Genomic DNA, 20,515 nt, shown 5'->3' with positions numbered 1-20,515 from the left:
CTAGATTTAATTTGAGTAAGCTGTGTTTTACATCCAGAAGAATAATTGAAATCCAAAGATACTTAGCTTAAGCTCAAAAGCACACATCAAGCTTTTATCCCAGAAATGGCTGCATATACATGAAATAGTATTTTGCATATTATTCTTGGCATTACTTTTAGTAATCATGGCAGTCGACAGACCACAGCAGATACAGCCTACATTTACATTTGGACTTGATGGACATATAAGACACTGAACCTGAAAACCTTTGCCTGAGCATAAACAGAGGGATGTTTAGATTTCTACTATAGCCAACATAACTTAAAATGAGGTGTACAATGACTAGACACAAGACGCTGAAATGTCTGTACACATGTGCAATAAGTTCCCCTCCAGAATAAAGTTCTTTGTCTGAGTTGCTTTAAACATCACTCTGTCCGGGAAACAAATCAAATATTCTGAGACTACTACTTACAATACTCATCAATGCTTCTGTTTTTTTTTTCCCCAACTGATGACGATATGGATTTCCCATTTATGTGGATTTACCACAAGTAAGTCAATGTACACTCATTCATATTTTCTATGACCTCTACTTCTCTGTATTAACCAGTGAGATTTTATAGCCATTTTTTGTTACTGCTCTTTATTTGTGACAACACAAAGTTTGCCAAATACTCAATTAAAAGCTCTCTTCAATAAAACTTCCATATTTATCTACAATAATTCAACATGTAAACACTGTAAACTAGAAGACAGCTAGCCCATGCTCTGTACCAGACTAAAGAATAAACATGCTGAACTTAGTGTAACTTTGTATTTATGAAATGGAATTAAAATGTAATGTTTGAAAGCTGATTACTGTAATATTAATACACTATACACCTTGCTGTACAGTAACAGCTGTGAAATAAGACAATAAGGAGATGCATACCAGAAGTTACAGAGGTAACCTGCTTACCTGCCGCTTTTGTCAAACACCTTGGTACGGAACACCTCCTCCTGATCCAGACTTACAGTGGAAAAGGTGCAGAGATCCCTTTGTCGATTTGGGCCTGAGACTGGACCTAGGTTCTTAGCTTCACCTGCAGCAACAAGAGAAGAACATCATTACATCTCAACTGGCATCAAAACAACAGCAGTCTTTCCCAAGTTAAGGGAAAATTAAATAACTATTAATTATTTACACAAACACATGCATATTTGTTGCATGCACACAGTCTTTGGCACATCACTGACACAGGTTTTAGACAGTCCCCACCCATGCTATTCAACAACATTCTTCTATTTCTATAGCTCCTTCCAGTCATAAATATTAATCTTGCTGGTATGCTTGACTGAGAAGTGAACTAAATGACATGTCAGCAGATACAAATACCTTCAAGAGGTTCTGAGAACATGGGCATTTAAATTTCAGATCCTAAAAACAAACAAACAAAAAAAAAAAAACTTTACTCTGCTTATTCATTGCAATTCACTAGTGGTAGTCCTACAGTCTGACAACATAAAAGCTCAAATATGCTCCTGCTGTTAATCTTAATCAAAAGAGGAAAAGAAATGTCCTTACATAAAAGTAAGTTTCATTGAAGCCGACTCAGAACAAGCTAATCTTAATTGCAATCATACACAGTGGACTTTTAAAACATGCTTTCACATTCATCATCCTCATGTTCATATGGAGACACTGGCTCATTTGTCAGGGCAAGCGGCAGAGCGGATGTAGCTGAAGTAGACTTGTGCCTCCTATGTGGTTAAAAACATGAAACAGTGACTTCCTCAGCATAACCAATGGCGACAGTACAGCGCTGATTCACAAATGACAAACACCTTTGTAAACACACACACCACTTGTACACACTTTCATTACATCGCAGTCAGACCCAGATTACATGCCACGGGGTTTTGTGCAACACATACATAATCAATGACCAAATCAAAGCCAGATAGGTGAAACCTGAACAGCTAAATAGCAGTTACTCAAACACAGCACTATCAATAACTTCCCAATGACTCAGATTTACACTAGTGGATTAGAGGCAGTCTAAATTGGTCCTCTCGCTTTGGATAGGTACCCTGAGCACAGGTGGAGACCTAATTAAGAAAAGCCACCAGTGAGATCAGCTTTTAACAGGCTATTAATAATGGTGTATGTCTAATCTTAGGAATGGCCAGTGAAAACAGCAAAGTTGTCACTAAGCTTGTACTGGGGTGACCTGGTGGGAGGAAGAGCACACAAGCATATGCACACAGACACAAACACATATGGCGTACTTTGGTCAGCCAACCCTACTGCCATCTCTTTGCTTCAAAAACATTTCCACTAAAAACAGAAGCACGTCACCTTGTGAAAACCATACCCTAAAGGTCAGAGTCTTTGCCTAAATAATACCTATCTTAGCTGAAGACTGCTTTGTCATTTTAACAACTGGCCTCTTCCTGATTTTATTCTGACAATGATGCAAACAAGGTCAAATATTCAACTGCACTGGCCAATCTAAAAGCTTCTGTAAGAATAAATCTTCACAGAATGCCACCTCCATTGATGTAGGCAAAAGGACAAAGTGTGAACGAGGAAGGCTGGAGTTTCGTAAGACTGCAAAGTGAGTTACATGCCATTATGGTTCCTCTATTTTGTTCTGCTTACACAGTTTTCTCATTAATTCATAGTAGTGAAACTGTTGTCGTCCTATTGTGTGCCTATGCATACCAGCCCTACATACTAAAACGTAGCCTATATTCGCCTTACAGTAAAGGCATACAGTTAAGCCACATAGCTAGGCTGGTCTACAACTTCTTTCGCAACATAAAATGTTTCTCAAGGGCATGTTTAATGTTTAAAATGTTTTTCCAAGATAACATATTTAAAACAACAACAAGAACAAGCTTTATTATCATTAAGATAAACTCACCATTCCTACTGTCTTATTTCAAACTGATTTCTTATGAAGCTTGAACCCATTGAAGATGAAGCAATGCCACTGGGGCAAAATTAATCTTAACAATTACAAAAACTCAATTACTTCAAACACCAAGACACAGATGATGGTACAGCAGCGGGTGTAGACTAATGGAATTGTGTTAAAACTGAGAATAAGCAAATTTGCTGCCACATATGTATTACCCTGTTATCAATGAGTAAAAGTGAATGATGGGAACCAGTACTATTTGTTTAATTTGAATCTCAAAGTGATAGTAATGGCTGGAACTTCTGAAGAGAGCAGCCATACACACCTTGAATTTGAATAAGCTGACAAAAAAACACAGCTAACAAATCCAAACAAACAGGTACTCCGCTGGACCAGCCCAACCCCTGAATGAGGATGAGGAAACTGGCTTGTTAGGAATTTGACTTTAAAGCCAATGTTTCCAATTTTAACTCTTATTAAAAAAGTTAGCCTATTTTAATGTAAGAATAACTACACGGGAGCAATTTGCCTGCAAAATAGATTAGTTGTTGCTGCAACAAGCATGGATGTTTTAATCATTAATGTAGTTTCTTGATTAATGTCTCCATAGAGAGTCTGACACCTGATGAAGCAAACTGTGTGTTGAGACCATATACAGTCTATGGTTGAGACCAGGACTTGAACTCACGTCGTCAGGTTGGTCACTCCGTCACCCGTCAAACAACACACCACACCACCGTGATACAATGTGCAATGACTGGCACGAGAGACTTACCAAGATATAACGATCTCGGGTTATCGTAGATATTTAACGTTAGGTGTGTCTGGACAAAAATATCGTGAAGCACATATTAAACTCTAGGGTGAGTGATCATTACTATGCTGCTTGCTAACTTCAAAACTTCATGTTGTTGCCGATATAATAATGTAACATTGTCTGGGTTGCTTGACTGTCAGGTGTCTGCAGTGAGTAACGCTACAACTGAATGAGTGAGTGACGACGGGATGAAGCGGCTGGTAGTAGCTAGCCTAACCTACGTTAACTTAGCTTGCAGGGGAGCTCAAGTCCACACAAGACGCCCCGCATTTTGAAAACGTTAACATGTCTAATACGTATAAAAATAACACCCAGTTAGCCGGAGGAGCTTAACTGACGGCCAGGGAGCCCTCCTCGATGAATGAAATCATTCACAACAAGCTAATAGCTGCTGCTAACGCGCTAGGCTAACTTGACGTTAACCATCGACCAGATGAACTGGCTGCTTCTGCCTCCACACAGCCGACTGTTGATAGCACGCCGCGCCCCTCCGGCTTCCCCTCTCGTCGCCCGCTTGCTATACCGACCTCTCTCCCCCCTGTGTGGGACGGAAAACATCGGCTGCCCCAGTCAGACTTACATATTTTACCCCGCAGGCTCTGTAAAATACGGATCCTCGCGTCGTCCTCTTCCGCCATGGTCAGACCTGACTGTTGTCGCTGCTCCGGTATATTCAGCGCTCGTTTATCATATCCGTTTATGAATGCAGGCAGAGTGGAGGAAAGCCAGTCCCACTGTGCCGCGTCACGTCGGGTCCCGTACACACTGCCGCCTTGAAAACACCAAGCTTCCTCAAAAGTCCTTGTTTTAGCCAGTAAGTTACTTCAATTAGGACTTCTTAGGAGATTTAAGGTCTCTCTGTAGTGTGGCTCATTATGTAACGATAATGCTGGCGGCGAGCTGATACTTTGACTTGTGAAGCTAGCTTAACGTTAGCCAGCTAATCTCGGATACCAGTGATTTAGGTTAACCCTGTGCGTGTATGACATGCTTGTGTGAAGCAAATATAACTCTGGCACCGGGTATTAATGAAAAAAGCAAACAAATGTCTGAGAGACAAAGTTGTAGGAGTGGTTAAATTTGATTGAAGAATTCATTAAAACGTTTTCACAGTGGATAACATTGCTAAAATAAACCACGCAAATTGTTTCTAAATGGAAAGTGACCCTGTTGAAATGTCTTCAAACATACACATTCACAGCTAGTATATTATTTGTCTAGCACTCTTGTTAGCAGGCCAATTCTGATTTCAACCAGAGAATAATAAAGTGCTTATCAAATTACTACAAACCAGAATAAACCAGAACACCCATGACATTATGCTACTGACAAAGTCAGTATCCACTGAAACGATCATTTGAAACTTATTTGACAGCAGTTTCTTACATGCTTGTGTGTTATGCTCTCAGTGGTATATAATATGACTGTGGTTGTGTCTTACCGGTTTTAGCCGGGTGATTCATTGAAAAATAGCTAAGGTCACTATATTGGCTTTCTAATCACTGTGTGAATTTTCATTATTTCATTGGAAAACCCTGTATACTTAAGTATCAGTTAAACTGAGTAAGTGATAAACAGTTATTGACATTTTGCACAGTTTTCCCAACTATAATATTCCAGGACTTTTAATTTATAAAGATAATGTATTCATCTTTAATAAAATCCCATACCAATATCTGCTTTGAATGAAAACATGACTAACATCCTGTGTTCTTGTCTTTTCTTTCAAGGTGATGTTGCCTTTTGTTGGGTGAAAACACAGGTCTGATCCTCATCGCTGATAGTAGCAGGGAGCCTGAAAAGGCAGGTCAGGGTATGCATTATGACTTTTATAACAAATTTCTGTGTCAATTATCTTAGTCTCCTGTTAACATGAAGCACACACTAGTTCACAACATGTGTACTGATAACATCTAATCTAGATGTTTTACCTTGTTGTTCATTATACACTTAACAATCATTAACTCAGAAGTATGTGACCGCTTTTAAACTGCACAATATGTCACAAAATTCTCTTGTTTACCGTCAACATTTTGTGACTACATAAGGAAAATCTTTGTATTTAAAATCCTTTATTAAATTAGATGAAGAATGTATTTTGTTGTGTTTTACAACATTAAAGAATGTATTGAACTGTTATAGGGGAAAAGTTTGCCTCCCTGGCATACTTAGTGTGTTGAGCAGTGCCTTCTCTCTATGATCCGTTTGTTACATCATAAGACTAGTCTTAGAAAGAAGCAAGGAATTTAGAAACATCTGGAAAATGTGTGTTGAGGCCCAACTCTAAAGACAGATGCATTTTGTGTGGAAGAATGAAGGAATTAACTTCTCAGATGGGCTGTGTCTCCCTGAAGATCCAGAAGGAGCAGATAACCACCAGGTGGCTTTATATTTAGGACATTTTTTTCCTATGGAATAGGTTTTGTAACAAATTGCTATTTTAAAATGTCCCTCTTAAAAGTCCTCCACACTTTAACTGCATGACTTTTAGGGTTTCTGTAACTATTCCCTCACCAGTAGTATCAGAGAATCAGTAAGTGTGCTTATCAGTCTGTATGAAGTGTTGTTTAGTGGTCTCTGAATTAGCGATAGATTAATTGGTTGGCTGATTAATCGGGCATTATCTGATATTTTGAGATAATCAGCATTGGCCGATACTTGCACTCATGAAGCAGATATATCATCCTAAATGACAGCAGTTCCACTCCTTTATACTGTAGAAAATAATGCAGATGAATGACGTCACTTCTGAGAAACTGTACCCCACTCTCCCTTAAACGCCAGTCATGTTCTGAAATCTACAGCATAACCCAATGATATTTTCTATTTTTATTTTTTTTTGTTCTTGTATTTTTGTATTTTTATTTTCTAATAAAAATTCCATCTAAATCTAAACATTACTGGCTAAGATGACCATGCATATTAGATTGTACTCTAACTGCATGGAATAATGGAATTATATATGACTTTTCTTTGTTTTGATATCGGCATTATATATCTGCAATCAGCCGCCCTGCTCTCTAAATTTCAGCATCGGCTGCTGAAAAAAGCATATCGAATTGTGAATGGAGAATCAAGCATTTACTGTATCTCTAACTAAAAGAAGGACAGGATGTAATGGTTTACAATATCAGCAACATTTATTTAAATAGTTTTACATGTTTTATACATAAACACACAAAAGTCGTAACATTAATCTCTATGGTGCCATGTGTTATTTATAAATTAGAATTATATCAATGGTGCTAAGAATTGAAATTGAATTATCAAAGTATTTAACCAAGAGATTAGCATAGTCTAACTATAAAGTGCAACTCACCATGGCCAGTTAACTGAACGGAAGATTAAGAAATGTGACGGTTGTAAATTCACATCATTTTCCCCAGAAATATTTTTAAAAGTGAAGCTGTAACCAAACTAGGTTAGCTTTTCAGTTTTTCAACACATCATACCCCTGTTCTGAAATTTCACACAGTTTAAAGAAATGTTACCAACATTCATGTATTTTCTTGAGGTTACAGTCAAGTCACTGAGTCTGCCATTTATGCATAGAGAACGGACAAGTACAAGTACAGTCTGTGTCAAAAGGTCCTATATTATCCAAAAAATATCTTTTACAAAGGTGAACAATCACTCAGTCATTACCAAAACACTGGTATTAGATCATCATGTTTAGTGTTGTCCATTCAAAACATTGAGCTCAGCTTACAACATTACTACGTTTCCTGACTAAACCAGTGGCTTGAGGTCAAGCTTCAGTCATGTTCTCGTTTGCTTGTTGTTGGCCACAGTCCTCAAAGATCTTTAAAAAATGGCTCCTCTTTGCACATCCATTTTTCTGGCTTGTGTATAGAAATGTGGGTACCTTTAGTTTCAGAGTCAGTTCTCCTAAAGAGTTTATAGGACTTCTCATTGTGACTGCTTGTTCTTGGCCCCATCAAAATATCCTTGTTGCTGTCGCTGTCTCTGTCACGGGCTTGCTTTTTTGGGGTGAGATGCATAGAATGCTGTGCATTGAGCCGTTTTTTTGCTATTTTATGTTTCACCTTTGACTGGGTCAGGGAAAACAGTGGGTCGATGCAGGGCGATAATGGACTTTTAATGTTGGAATATGACATGTCTTGGTAGGTAGTCACAGACATAAAGTCAGTTGTTTCCTCGACTTCAGGCTTAATTTTATCAATGGAAAAATGTTCTTCTTCCACCCTTTCACTTTTTATGTGTGTGTCCCCTTGATTGTCACTGTCTTCTGATTTGATGGTGTCTTGTTTATTGTCTTCACTCATGTGTGTTGAGTATTTAGAACATGGTGTGAAGTTGTCATAATTATATCCCTCCTCATTTGTCTCCTGGTGTTTTTTCTCATGGCTTCTCTTAGTGGCAAGGTAGAGAAAACGCTGGGGACAGAAGGAGCAGCGATATTTCTTCTCTGTGTTGGGGCTCCGGGGTGTATTATCAAAGCAGGAACCATTTTCCATACAGCTGTTGCAGATGTAATCACCACCGGCAGGTACCTCACCAGGGGGACCTTGTTTACCGCAGGTCCGGCAGAAACATGGGTGGGAACCAATAACATGAGCTTTCAGACCGGTCTCTGTGATAAAAGAGCTGTCACATATGTCACAGTTGTAGGTGGCCCTTGGGCTGGAGTTCCTGCTAAGACTGCGTTTCACCTCTCCGCTACCACCTGAGATGCTCTCTTCTGCCAGCCAACTGCTTTTATCGAGGTGGGCCTCACTAGCAGCAGCTCTGTCGACAGATGTTTCAGGATAACGGTGAAACAAAGCATTTCTGTGCTTGAATCTCAGCTTCTTCCTTTTCTTTTTGGCTTTGTAAGAATAGTAGGGACGCCAAAGCATATCAGCTGTGTCACAGTCATTAGGATCATCGTATGTCTCTGGCTCTGTTGCGGCAGCAACTTCTGTTCTGAGGCGGAGTCTGGGGCTCTCTGAGTTTTCCCTTGTTGGAGGACACTGACTCGGGCTGTCCTCACACAGTTCTCTGATTCTCCTTTTCTTTCTGGGGAAGAGCTTCGATCCTTTGATTCGGCGTCGGATGATGGCTTCATTGCCTATTTTCACTGTTATCTGACAGAGCGGCATAGAAGCACCATCCACAGATGGACCCGGGCATGCAGGTTTAGCAATATATGTTTCTGTCTTTTCCCCCATCGCCTTATTGCGCACCAGGTTCTCAGTGCTTGACTGAAGTATCTCCTTAGTCATATCCTCAACACTTTTTGCAGAAGCTGATAGCTCACCTAACTTTTTAACAGTGTTCAAAGAGTTTAAGAAAGGCATGTTATGACTGATGTGCTCTGAGTTACTTGGTACTGGCGGATCATCTTTGTAACCTCCTGCAGAAGACTCTGTATTGGGTTGTAAAGAGAAGGTACTGTCATAGTTAATGATGGGCGAATCTCTATTCTCAGCCTCTTTTCTTTTGCCTCTCTGAGCTTCCAATTCACTGTTCAGACTTTGGTCAATATCTTGGTCGCATGGCTTGCCGAAGCAGACGCGAGGCATGACAGGTGCCACCATCTTTGTTGTGGCCATGAATGTCAGAGGGAAAGAAACAGTATCAGGATGGCTGATCAGACCATTTTCTTCAAATGGATGGCTAAGAGAGTTGCTTTCTAATGGGGCTTGGTCACCTCTTTCAACACTCTCTGAATATGTCTGGCTGTACGTCTTGTATTGTCTCTTTCTAAACTTCATAGGCAGAAGCCTGTAGAGTTTGATTGGATAAACACTGGCTTTCAGTCCACCGTATGCGGATTTTTTCTTAACAGCAAGACTGGGATCAATGCCGTGAAAAGACTTCTGATGGTTCTTTAAGATGTAATATGTCATGAATGTCTCCAGGCAGAAAATGCACTGATAGCGGCGTTCACCTGTGTGCCAGATTTCATGTTTAGTACGGTACTCTGCCAAAGCAAACACTTTATTGCAATAATGACAGGGATAGGCCCTCTGCCAGGAATGTACATTCTCGTGCCTCTTCAGACTGGATAGGGTGACATAGACCCGTTTACACACACTGCAGTTGTATCTCCTCTGGCTGCCACCCGGCCTCACTGCCTTCTCCTCCTCATCCGGAGGCTCTGATTGGTCCACTTGAGGAGGCTCTGGGGTGTAAGAGGTGGGGAGGTCAGCAGAAGGAAGTGGTGTCATGATGCTCTCCGTGTTCGGTATGTCATCTGAATGGAGGTCCACCTCTTTGGTTGGTATGGCAGTTGCATCTAGTTTAGGCAGGTCCCTTACAGCTTTGGGACAGACCTGTTCGTGATTGCGCAGCCGTTTGAGGTGTATGAACTTTCTGTGACAGAACTTGCAAAACAAATGACTGACGAAACGCTTTTTATGTACCTCTGAGTGAATGGTGAGAAGAGCTTTATTTGTGAATATCTCTGGACAGTGCTCACATCCGTAGATTGAAAAGCTGTCCTCTGTGTGTGGGGAAAGGGTTGGTGGACCTAACTCCATTGGAACATTGTCAGTGGCTATAGGAAGCCCTGGGTCTATACTTTTTTCTCTGTCTGCCTCTGAAAAAAGCGGAGGTGGTGTCATCACTGCGACAGGTGGTGAAGAAACACCACCAGCTGATGTGGTGGTTATTGTATTTGGTTTATCTGTTTGTGGTTCAGCTGGTGTTGGAAGAACACTTCTACCCAAAATGCCTCTCACCCTGTGGCGCTTTTAAGTGGGCCTGTGTTCCTGTAAATGAGTTGCTTTGGCTGTGATATTGCTGGCTTACAGACAGTCTTGCTGTCCCACTCACTGCTATCTTTGCCTTCATTAGATTTGCTTACTGCATATGAGTGCTCAGAGAGGGCTTGTGTTGTTTCATTGTTCCCGTTGAGGCAGGAAGTTGTCGGGCAACTTGATGGGAGCTGTCCTTCATCTGGTGACTGCCTCTCCCCATTCGTTTGAACAAGAGGACACACTTCAGTGATAGAGAAGGCATTAGTAATGCGTGGCCCTCTGGCAGTGTCCATCTCCTCAGGCCTGGGAGCTTCCTTCTTTGTTTTTTTAGACAAAGGAGCTTTACTGCAGTCTGTGGATTTACCACATTCGTCCTGCCTGTCTTGTTCTGCAAGCTTCTCTAAAAAAGGAATTCCAAGTCTTTTTCCAGCTGCCACTAGCCCCCCTGTGTCCTCTGCACCAGGTGATGTCACCTTTGAGCAGTAGATAAAGTTGAGGATACTGGCAAACACCTCAGACTTCAGGTCCATCAGCTCCAGCACTTGGCCAGAGCTCCATGTCTCAGAAGTTGTTAGAGCGTTCCTGAAGTACCCGCTGCACGCTGCCAGGATGTTCTTGTGGGCCCGAAACTTAACATCCTCCACCACAATGGTAACATCACAGAAGAGGCCTTGTGAGCGCTGCTCATTGAGCTTGCTAAGCACAGTTTGAGGGTGAGAACTATCCATCAGGTTCTGAGTACATGGGGACACCACAGTCATCTAAATAAAAAAAGAAGAGAAGATAGAATTACATTAGATGATTACAAAATGGTGGCTCTGACTGTTTGATATTGTTAAGAAGACATCCAAAACATGTCTGTACATTTTGTTTTAAAAGATTCTGGCTCTTCTTGTGTTCTAACACTAGATGGCAGTAATGTCCTGACAGATGAGCTCCAGTGCCACCAGTCTGGTCAACAGTTCTGGTGACTCAAGCCTTCATAACCTTCATTTAAAAAAATTAAATTAAGTTTAAACTTAATGAATGGGTCACATACTGAGATTAAGAAAAACTATGGAACCATCAAAAGATAATCTATTGTTAATTCTTGAGGACGCTTTTATTCAACGGATTCAGGATTGTTCCACTACTCTCATAAGTCTGTCCCGTTATTTTGTTTTATTTTCCTTATTCTTGTTTCTCTCATGTAGAAGAGAACTTTAATCTAAAGGCTAAATGAGATATATTTAAAAGCCAGTCTCATTGTTTTACTGTAGGGAACATCATTGATGGAAAACTATAATAAAATTGGTTTTGATATTTCAGTAACAGCGGGCTGTAAACCTTTTGTCAGTGCTAAGATGTGGGACAATAATTGTTTTGAATAATGGGTTTATGTTGAGGAAGACATTGTTTCTTATCCCAGCTTTCAGAAAATATGTGGCATGTTGATACTACTGTCAACATGCCTTTGTAGGTCGGGTGAGTGTTTCATGCAGCTACTTAGAAATATTGAAATACTATGTGTCAAAACGTTAACAGTGACTTCAAATTGTACTGTGAGGGTTGTGATTAAAAGTAAAAGATATAGTTTATCACGTTGTTAATTACTTTTACTACTTTGTGCCTGCCCAATAATTTCCTTTGTTTTCCATCGCTGGTTTTCCCTGCGGAATAACTCTTTCATACATGGAATATTCTTGTCATTATCAACCCAAGTTGCACTAATCCCAGAACAAAGACATGAGAAGGCTCTCATCTTTCTAAAACAACAGCAGTACCGTAAATGCAAGGGAGGTCATGGCCCGCATCTGGTAAAATATACCGTGACTCCCTCAGTTGTAGATGTTTTGGTCCATTATTACTTATAATTCAGTTTTGGTGGTAATGTATTCAATACGCTACCACAGCTCTGCACTAGGCCTGGTTCAGTTGTCATGTCAGCCCCATTCTTCTCAAGTCCTATGCTAATGTGAATATGACATGCAGACAGTTACACACTGATGACTCATACACTCCCTTCTTCAGTTGTTTGTCAGGCGGCAATGGAAGCATCCTTTCGCTTGTCTCACATACAGTTTTTGTCAGCTCCAACTACAGGGAACAGTTAATTACTGCCTCATGAGGGAAACTGCAGACAAGAAGAGCCGTTGATGTACAATAATTACTGTTTTTAATTACTGTTATAAAAAGAAGAAACATTGACATTATTTAGTCTATTCAAAGTAGATGACTTGATAATAATATAATAATATTTTAATACTATATCTTGATGATGCACATCTTAGTCTTCCAGTTGTTACACACACTGCTGCACTGTTTACACTAGGATAAAGATTTCTGGTCAGGCAGGGAATGCCATCTCTCTTGTATATTGACAAAGCAGCATTTGTGGATTAGTTTGATTTTTAAAGTAAACTAAGATGAACTCTTAAAGGAAGTTAAAGTTCATTCATTCTCCCTTTGAAAGAGGATGTATCACTCAGCAAGATGTTCTAATTGTGGCTTACTCATATCAGTGTCAGTGTGGTTTGAGCATGTACTGAGTCATTTGGCACGAAGCATCCTGACTGTACCTGCTAAGACGCACTCAGCTTAGTGATGAATTGTCACACCTGCATCGAAGTTATCTAAATATCTAACATAAGCTCAGAGAGAAGATAATGTAATGTAATAATGTGAAGTTGTACTTCACATTATTATTATTATTATTTTTTACATCTTCATTTATGGCTGCATCAAAAGTCATACAGTGACTGTGCAATCTAGCACGAGACCATGACGTTCTTTTGCTAACTGCCACCCAGGGGCTAACGTGGATATATGTCTCTCTGTTGTAAACTTATGTGTTATGCCTGCTTAATTAGTGGAAAACAGAAGAAGAAGAGTTGAATTGATCCAAATGAGATTTAGCCTGTGCAAATTATACTGTCAAGATGGTCTCAAGTTGTATTAAGTTAACATGCAGTTCAATTTGATATCTTATTTTGTTTTGCTTATTTTTGTCTTGGGTATTACACAACACTTGTAAATTTGTTGAAATTTTTTTAAGGTAATAAATTTACAGTATTTTTTCTGTTTCTCTAGAGGGGCTTAGGTAATTCATCAGTGATGTTATTTTACGTTTAGTTTTTCCCCCCACTCATGTTCAATTTTCTGTTTGTATGACAAAAACAATATGGCCGCCATTCTTTGCAGCCTCTCAGACTGCTGAAAACACAACCAGCCTCCTGCCTTCTTTCTCAGACAGGCCTCCGTTGTCATGGCAACATGCTATGGCGCAGCACTTATTGGGATTCAGCCGGATGGCAAGTGATGGTATTAGCTGTCTGGGTATTCGGTCCCCTCTCTCCCACAAACATCCTGCCCTCTCTGAGAACCTGCAATACACAGCAGTCCACAGAGCCATAGAGGTTTGCCTTTGTCTGCTTGAATATACTTTGTGTATTGGTCTGCGTGTCTTTGTCTGCAGCAGAAATGCTACCCAAAGGACTTTCTCATGTGGTAACAGCAAGTGATGTGCCACTGCTTTCATACTAATTTCTCAGTTTGTGCCGTTCACAGAACCAGTTTCATATTTTCTTCTAGGTTGCTATTGTACTTTACCACTTTCATTTTTGACAATTTATACCAATTGTTGTGGTTTATTACCACCACATGCTGAGCGGAAATTTTGAATTTGTCTTCAGTGCTTATGATTTTGCCACACCCAAACCTTACTTTACCTTCAAAGCGCATGTGATATTATTTTTTATGTCTCAACCTGTAAAATAAAAATCCCCACATACCAAACCACAAACCAAGAAATGACAGTATAGCATACAGACAGTCTTGTCAGAGCGAAATGTCAAAGCAAAAGCCACTTCACGCACCTCTGCAAAGCGTACTTCCGCAAAAAAACAGGTTATAAATTGAGGGAAACCATGCAAAACATACCTTAGTAAATCTGAGAAAATGATGCACGGCGAACAGGAAACAGTGTCATGCAGTATCCCTTTTCTACAGCCAACTATACACGAAAAACAGTTTCGTGAGAGCAAGTAGTTTTTTTTTTTTTATCTATGATGGTCGCTGAACAGTGGTGGTGTCAGAAGCAGAGCTTTTTCTGACGTCTTTCTTCCTCTCCCTCCCTCTCTGTGTGCAGATGACTCCAGCTCCAACGTCCTTCGCCTCTATCCATGCAGCCCAGGTCCTGGGCTAGATCTGCCCTGCCCTCCTCTAACTGTCCCTCTTCTGTCCTACCACAGCTATAGGAGTAACTCACAGTTTATACATCTAAACCGGAGTATGGGTCTGCCTCTGTGCTAGCTGGGCAACTGAAGCGTTCGTTCTGGAGCCACTGAGCAGGAAACGGCAACTTTTATTAAGCATGGCAGAGGGCTGTAGGGAGAGCGGAGAGATGCTGGGTGCTACATCACACCCAGCTCTGTATTCGATGCTACAGCAAGAGAAAGCGCTCAGCTGCATTGCTGCGTTGAGTGAGGAGTACAACAAATGCTGTATTAAACCTCCACAGCACCACACTGGTGAGATCTCGATGCATCGATGTTGACCAAAAGGGAAATTATCTTTTGCAAGAAACAAAATTATCGGTAGCCGTCATAGAAACAACATGCACCTTGAATGCATAACGCTACACCATCTGTTTCATGCTTGTGCACACAGACTCTGTCTGTGCAGCAATATATTACACTAAAGCCCTTCATCCGCGCTTACGCAGTCACTGTGGTTAGGTAATGCAGAACCCGAGAGAAGATGGCAGTGACTACTGTCCTATTCTGTGTCACAGCAGTCACAGGACAGATGTTTATCGATGCTTTTTCTCACAATTGCAGCGAGGGTGCAGGATGCAAGGCTGAGGGCAAAAAGAGAGTCCTGCGATCAGCGAGGACTCTCGGTATACCTATGTAGAGGGTGCTGATTGATGCAAAAGCAGCAGATGCGTCAGCACTGCAGACGGGGGGGAGGGGAGGAAGCTGAACCCGACATGGCACTGTGAGCCTCTCGCTAGCCTCTGAGGACGGAAGCCACTCTTTTATTTACACAACTGAGTGTAGTCATATGACTGACTGCAGGTCTTTTCCTCATGCTGGCCGAGACCCACTTTAAACCAGTTTCAAAGCCACTTCATTTTTATGTACTTTTGACTTCAAAAGACGAAGTAGCAGGTGCCATGTCATTATGTGTGCACTCACTCATTGCCCTGAAGGAAGGAAATGTGCTATTCATGGAGTGTTTCGTCTTTAAAATACACTCAGTGATCACCCTGAATCTCAGCTGCTGCATTGTCCTGTTCCCTTTTCTGTGATGGGCACATCACATTAGATTGGTTTCATGAATATACAATTAACCACAGGCTCAGTCTTCTATTTTTGGTTCTGATAGCAAGACCTGCTTACTTAAAGACCCCTGCATTAGCCTGGGGAGCAGCCAGTATACCAGTTTGTCAAGTTGCTAAACCTTAAAGAGATAACTGTGATGAGGCACAAGTGGCTTCAGTGCATGTCCTCTATCATCTAAATTTGGGAAACTACGGGAGAGCCCTGCTGGAGTTGAAGTGGGACTCCTGTCAGTCAAATATACTCTAGTTCTTAAATTCACAACAAAGACACACATTAGTAGACGCCAAATAAACAAGTAAGTCATAAGTCAACATTGTCATTATATTTAAAGATAAAGGTTGGAGGTTGTTTTGTTGACTGCAGTATATTTTGGGTTTTCTCTGAGCCAGCGTCTTAGATCCAGACCAGGAAGATCAGGGGCATTTAGAGGGAATATACATAATGTTTTTCCTTGGAGCACTTTTAGTTTGTGTCCTTCCTCACACTAATATAAAACAATCACTAATTGGTATGTACCATATGTACGTTGTATCTTTAAGAATGCATGTAGGCTGAAATGCATCAGTGGAAAGCCAATAAAATTAATGCTTTTTAATCATTTACTCCAAAACATTGTACCATAGTGGACCATTTTAAACATTGTACCATTTTTAATTGCTTTTCCATAATCGGGGTGACTGGCTTTGGAGTTTACAGGGTTGGGAACCATTATTTATGTTCATTAAATATTGGGAAACTGTTCCTTTTAATAAATTCACATTCAAAATAGAGCTCAAGCTAAATTGCAATCAAAACTGCAAGAGCAAAAATTTCACTGCCCTTACTTAAAGCGCTCACATGTTACTCTACATGGATCATATGAAGTATTTTGTAAGCAGCACTTTGTCACCCACACTTGATATCACAGCTAGGATGCGTTCAAAACCACAGGACGTTTACAGGCCTCTGATGCTCAGTAAGCTCAGCTGCGGCCTGTAGAGACTCTGATCAGCAGGGAGGCACGGAAGGCAGTACAAGGCTGAGTAGGCCTCATCCTCATTCTCAAAGCATTCACACTCTTAGCATACAAAGACACTCATCCCTGGTAGCACTTAACGTTGCTGCCTTAACAAGCATTCATACTTTGAGTCGCCTACCAAAATGATTCTGTGTGGAAGGTCTTGCTGGGCCTGTCTCTGTCGCTGTGGAAGCCTCTCTGGTGTTTGTTTAGGAGGAGGAAAGGAGAGTGACAACACGGCTCCCGTTCTCCCTTTGGCCTAGACTAGGACTTTACCATCTTCCCTCTTCACTGCTGTCTGGATGTTGCCTGTGGACCATGGTTCTGGCAGAGTTTCCTGTTCCTGCTGTGTATAGTTGCCTTCTGGAGGCTGCTGCCACTGCTGCGTCACTCCCGCTGCATCACTGACCCACAAAGAAGAGCTGAGAAGGAGGGGTGGTGACTGTGTGGAGGCAAGGGATAAGCAGAAAACAACCGGCACTGCTTTACACTGCTCCAGCAAACAAATGGATGAGGCTTCCGCTCTGCCTTAGTTTGGGGCCTAGTTGCTGCTGTGGTATTCAGGAAGTGGGTCGGGAGACAGATCCTTTATTGTTACGTAATGAATATTTTTCCTCCTAGACCAGACTCAGCTGAGAAGGCGGTATCCAGTGTTCAGAGGCTAATAATAGGCCATAGTACCTACCAGTCAGGGCTGTATGCGGTCATGTGAGATCATTCCAACACCCAGCTATCATCTGGGCAGAAGATTATTTAATATTGAGGGGAGTTTTGTTTATGGAAAATGACGATGTATTTTAACATGTGCTGTTTAACAACATATTCCTCTTGTCTCTTAATACGGGATAATGTAATGACTTATGTTTGTTTGTCATCCTTTTTGTGACAATAACAAACAAGAACATTATGTTAGTATGTAGCTGCTGTTAACATTTATTATACCTTATATTGTCTCTGATCCACTAAGGTACCTGTTAGAAAAAAAAAAACAGTGCATACCTTTGTTAGCTTGCTTGTACAGGTTTCAGGTGAGGTAGGATCGGTGTGACAGTTGCCCGTACAGTGGTATTTGTACAAGGTTTCAATCCAGAATACGTGTGTTTTACTCTTTAGGCCTGGATATGGTAACCAGAATTACAACACTTGTTTTGCACACGCTACCCAAAGGGTTTATTTGCTTGATCCTCCTCCTCCTACCATATCATCTGACTCTATTTTTTTTTTGCCATTGTGCTCCCTCTGCTGGCTGCACAAGTGAACACAGCACACAGACCATCTACAAAGCCAGGCTGGATGTAAGTAGACACAGCGTTTAGTGCTGTGAGCCTTCAGCAGAGGGCGCAAGAACAGTTCACTGGCAAATGTAAACAGGAAGTTTATGTTGAAATTTACCAGTTACCTTGATAAGTTCTCCAGTTGTACATTTAAATTCTTTTTAGATCATGTTTTAGCAATTTATCATTCAGGAAACACTATGGGACACTAAACACTGCATTATACAGTATGCTAATTTAATTTACTAGCAATATTACACAATGTAAACTCTTGTATAACTTGCAAGTATCTATCCACTGAATACTGGTGGTAAATGTTGCCATTCAAAGTGTAACAAGAAAGTAGCAACACAAAAATACTGATTTGTTTTGAAGAAAATGTGACACTTACTTTGTGACACAAAAACTAATGGAATATACATTTTTCTTGTAGATAACATCTCAATACTACATTTAAAACTTAAAAAACTCTCACAAAACCTCACTGAAAACACTGGCTTTTATTTCACAAAGGGCAAAATGAATACTGGCTACCCATTCACTGTGATAGCATTTGTATTGCAGTTGTTTGAGAACGGCAATCAAACTTTCCAGTTGCTTCACTGCTGCTCATTGCTGCCACTGGTGTGGAAAAAAGTAAAGAAGGTTGTCCTCCAGCCTATGAAATTTGCTATGCCCTCCATGTCGCTGGTAAACTCAGTACAGCGATTCCTTACAGTGTGCTCCCAAAACTTCTCAGAATTGCAGAGCTGGTAAAGTCCAATCAGAGCCCAAGACGACAAAACACAATGCAGATTTACATGTGTGGTTGTCAGTGTACAAATACACATGAGCACAACTGTACATACCAGAGAGAGAGAACAAAATAGAAACTAACACCATTTCTGTGTCCCCTAATATAGACAATACTGAACTCACCTTTCTAAATCTTTGTGAAGCCTGTGCAAGCAGTGTTGTATTTTTCAGCTCTAGGTAGGACAGGATTCTGAGCAAAATATCATCAGGTAAGCGCTCCAGGTAATCAAACTTTCCTTGACAAAGTGATATTGTGTATTCCAGGATCCTCTCCCCAAAAACAGCACCAACTTCTTCTACAGATGAGGAGTACAGCACACACTGGATGTCAACTACTTGAAAACCTAAAGCATTCTCTGTCAAATGATAGACTTCCGTTAAAGCAAATTGCTTAGTTCAAACAAGGTACAGTAACCTTTTGCCAAACAAAATTAAATGAAAAAACAGTGTCCTTGTCACTGACATAGTGCAATGCTACTGGGCAGTAATACGGTTTCTATGCTTATGAAGAAACCTTACGCTGTAGCATTTTCTGATGTAGGAAATCTTCATGAGATGCCTTCAGCTCTTTGGGTGCAGCGCCCCGACATTCGACTCGCACAGAAATCTTCCATGATGTCCATATTACCTAAAGTTAGAAGAAGTGCAGAGTGAAGAATGACAAATCACCTGAGGCATGATGATTTTAACCTACTGCAACATTTATTATGCATGCCTATTCATTTAGCAACTCATGTAGGTTACTATATTATTATGACATCAATTTATTTACCTTGTCATTCAATTCAACTTGAGGTGTAAAAGTTATACTGCATGCAGGGTGTAAAATTAGCTGTTTTGTCTACCAGCGAAATGGTTAGTGAACCAGCCACTCAGACTAGATTTTTGGCTGGTGAGTCAACTAACCCTCCCAGCCATATGTCTTCTTAATTTGCACATTTTACCAGCATGTGGCTGGTGCTAATTTTGCACTCTGACTGCATGGTACAGCCAGACCATATTCAACCAGAAAGCAACCTACAAAATATGTAATATTATCCCAGTAAGGTATTAAGTTAATTATATTTAGCTAGGAGTAAATTAAGCTAACTTCAGTTACATTATGCACAGTGGTTTTATCAACAGTTTTTTTTTTTTACAAAGTTATTCTTCGAGACTCTGCTTCATAATTAGTAACTCATACAAATACTCTACCTCATTTTTGGTAATAACAAGTTGGAAATAATCTTTTGTAGGAGGTGGACCCTGCCCCCTGATTTCAAATAGATGCTCTTCGAGTAAGGACGCCATTTTGGACGCAGAATTTTATTGTAACCATGACAACCGAAAAGAAACTGAAATAAACAGTATTTACGCAAAATTTAGAGGAAACTGTTTGATGGATGTTATGTTACATTTATGTGAGGTGATGCACAAAAAGTAATGCAGGACATCAAATAAATGAGATAATTGTTTTATGTATGTTTATGAGGGGGGGCACGACCCAGCGGACTGATACTTTGTGTTTGTGACAAGCTAATGTTCCCAGTGACTTCAGTGTTGCAGTGATTATCTTTTAAAAAACGAGAAATATAGCTCCATCTGTTTCGACTTAAGAGCATATAGTTAAAGCTACATATATAGGTCAATACAGACAGTGCTCGCTGCAGCATCGTTGGTAAAAATAAAAATAAAAGCAAATGCCAAAAGCTAAAAATCAGAAGTAACTAGTCCCTG

At 40.5% G+C, this 20,515-nt stretch overlaps 3 protein-coding genes and 1 long non-coding RNA gene across 5 annotated transcripts in view; 1 reads left to right on the top strand and 3 right to left on the bottom strand.

Annotated features, from left to right (window-relative positions):
• rasa2 (RAS p21 protein activator 2) overlaps positions 1-4,644 on the bottom strand; it is a 37,558-nt gene extending 32,914 nt beyond the window's left edge. The window contains exons 1-2 of the mRNA XM_038693199.1: positions 4,286-4,644; positions 944-1,067 (exon numbers count right to left, since the gene is read on the bottom strand). Coding sequence (XP_038549127.1) covers positions 944-1,067; positions 4,286-4,343 — 182 coding nt within the window. The 5' untranslated portion in view covers positions 4,344-4,644. The remainder of the gene's footprint in view (positions 1-943; positions 1,068-4,285) is intronic.
• LOC119882878 lies at positions 4,397-14,655 on the top strand. 2 transcript variants are annotated; one of them, XR_005440562.1, is made up of 3 exons: positions 4,397-4,519; positions 5,436-5,518; positions 14,536-14,655. It is a non-coding gene; the product is annotated as an uncharacterized LOC119882878 (long non-coding RNA). The 2 variants fall into 2 exon arrangements; XR_005440563.1 differs by having other exon boundaries at positions 5,436-5,512; positions 14,536-14,647.
• On the bottom strand, positions 6,821-14,516 carry zbtb38 (zinc finger and BTB domain containing 38). Its single transcript, XM_038693198.1, is given in 3 exon segments — positions 6,821-10,405; positions 10,408-11,170; positions 14,328-14,516. Coding segments are annotated over 2 exon segments (3,669 nt in total). The 5' UTR covers positions 14,328-14,516; the 3' UTR covers positions 6,821-7,499.
• A 3,829-nt stretch (positions 14,656-18,484) lies between the features above and the next one.
• Positions 18,485-20,410, bottom strand: fbxo36a (F-box protein 36a). Its single transcript, XM_038693200.1, has 4 exons — positions 19,994-20,410; positions 19,319-19,427; positions 18,923-19,095; positions 18,485-18,753 (listed from the first exon to the last, which is right to left on the bottom strand). Exons 1-4 carry the CDS (start codon positions 20,087-20,089, stop codon positions 18,604-18,606), a joined length of 528 nt encoding a protein of 175 aa, XP_038549128.1. The 5' UTR covers positions 20,090-20,410; the 3' UTR covers positions 18,485-18,603.
• Positions 20,411-20,515: the final 105 nt, after the last annotated feature.

The sequence above is a fragment of the Micropterus salmoides genome, unplaced genomic scaffold, assembly GCF_014851395.1.
Source record: "Micropterus salmoides isolate LMB-PRFRI ecotype aquatic unplaced genomic scaffold, ASM1485139v1 Ms_hic_scaffold_3, whole genome shotgun sequence".
NCBI classification, from domain to species: domain Eukaryota; kingdom Metazoa; phylum Chordata; class Actinopteri; order Centrarchiformes; family Centrarchidae; genus Micropterus; species Micropterus salmoides.
This window is presented reverse-complemented; position numbering and strand designations above follow the sequence as displayed.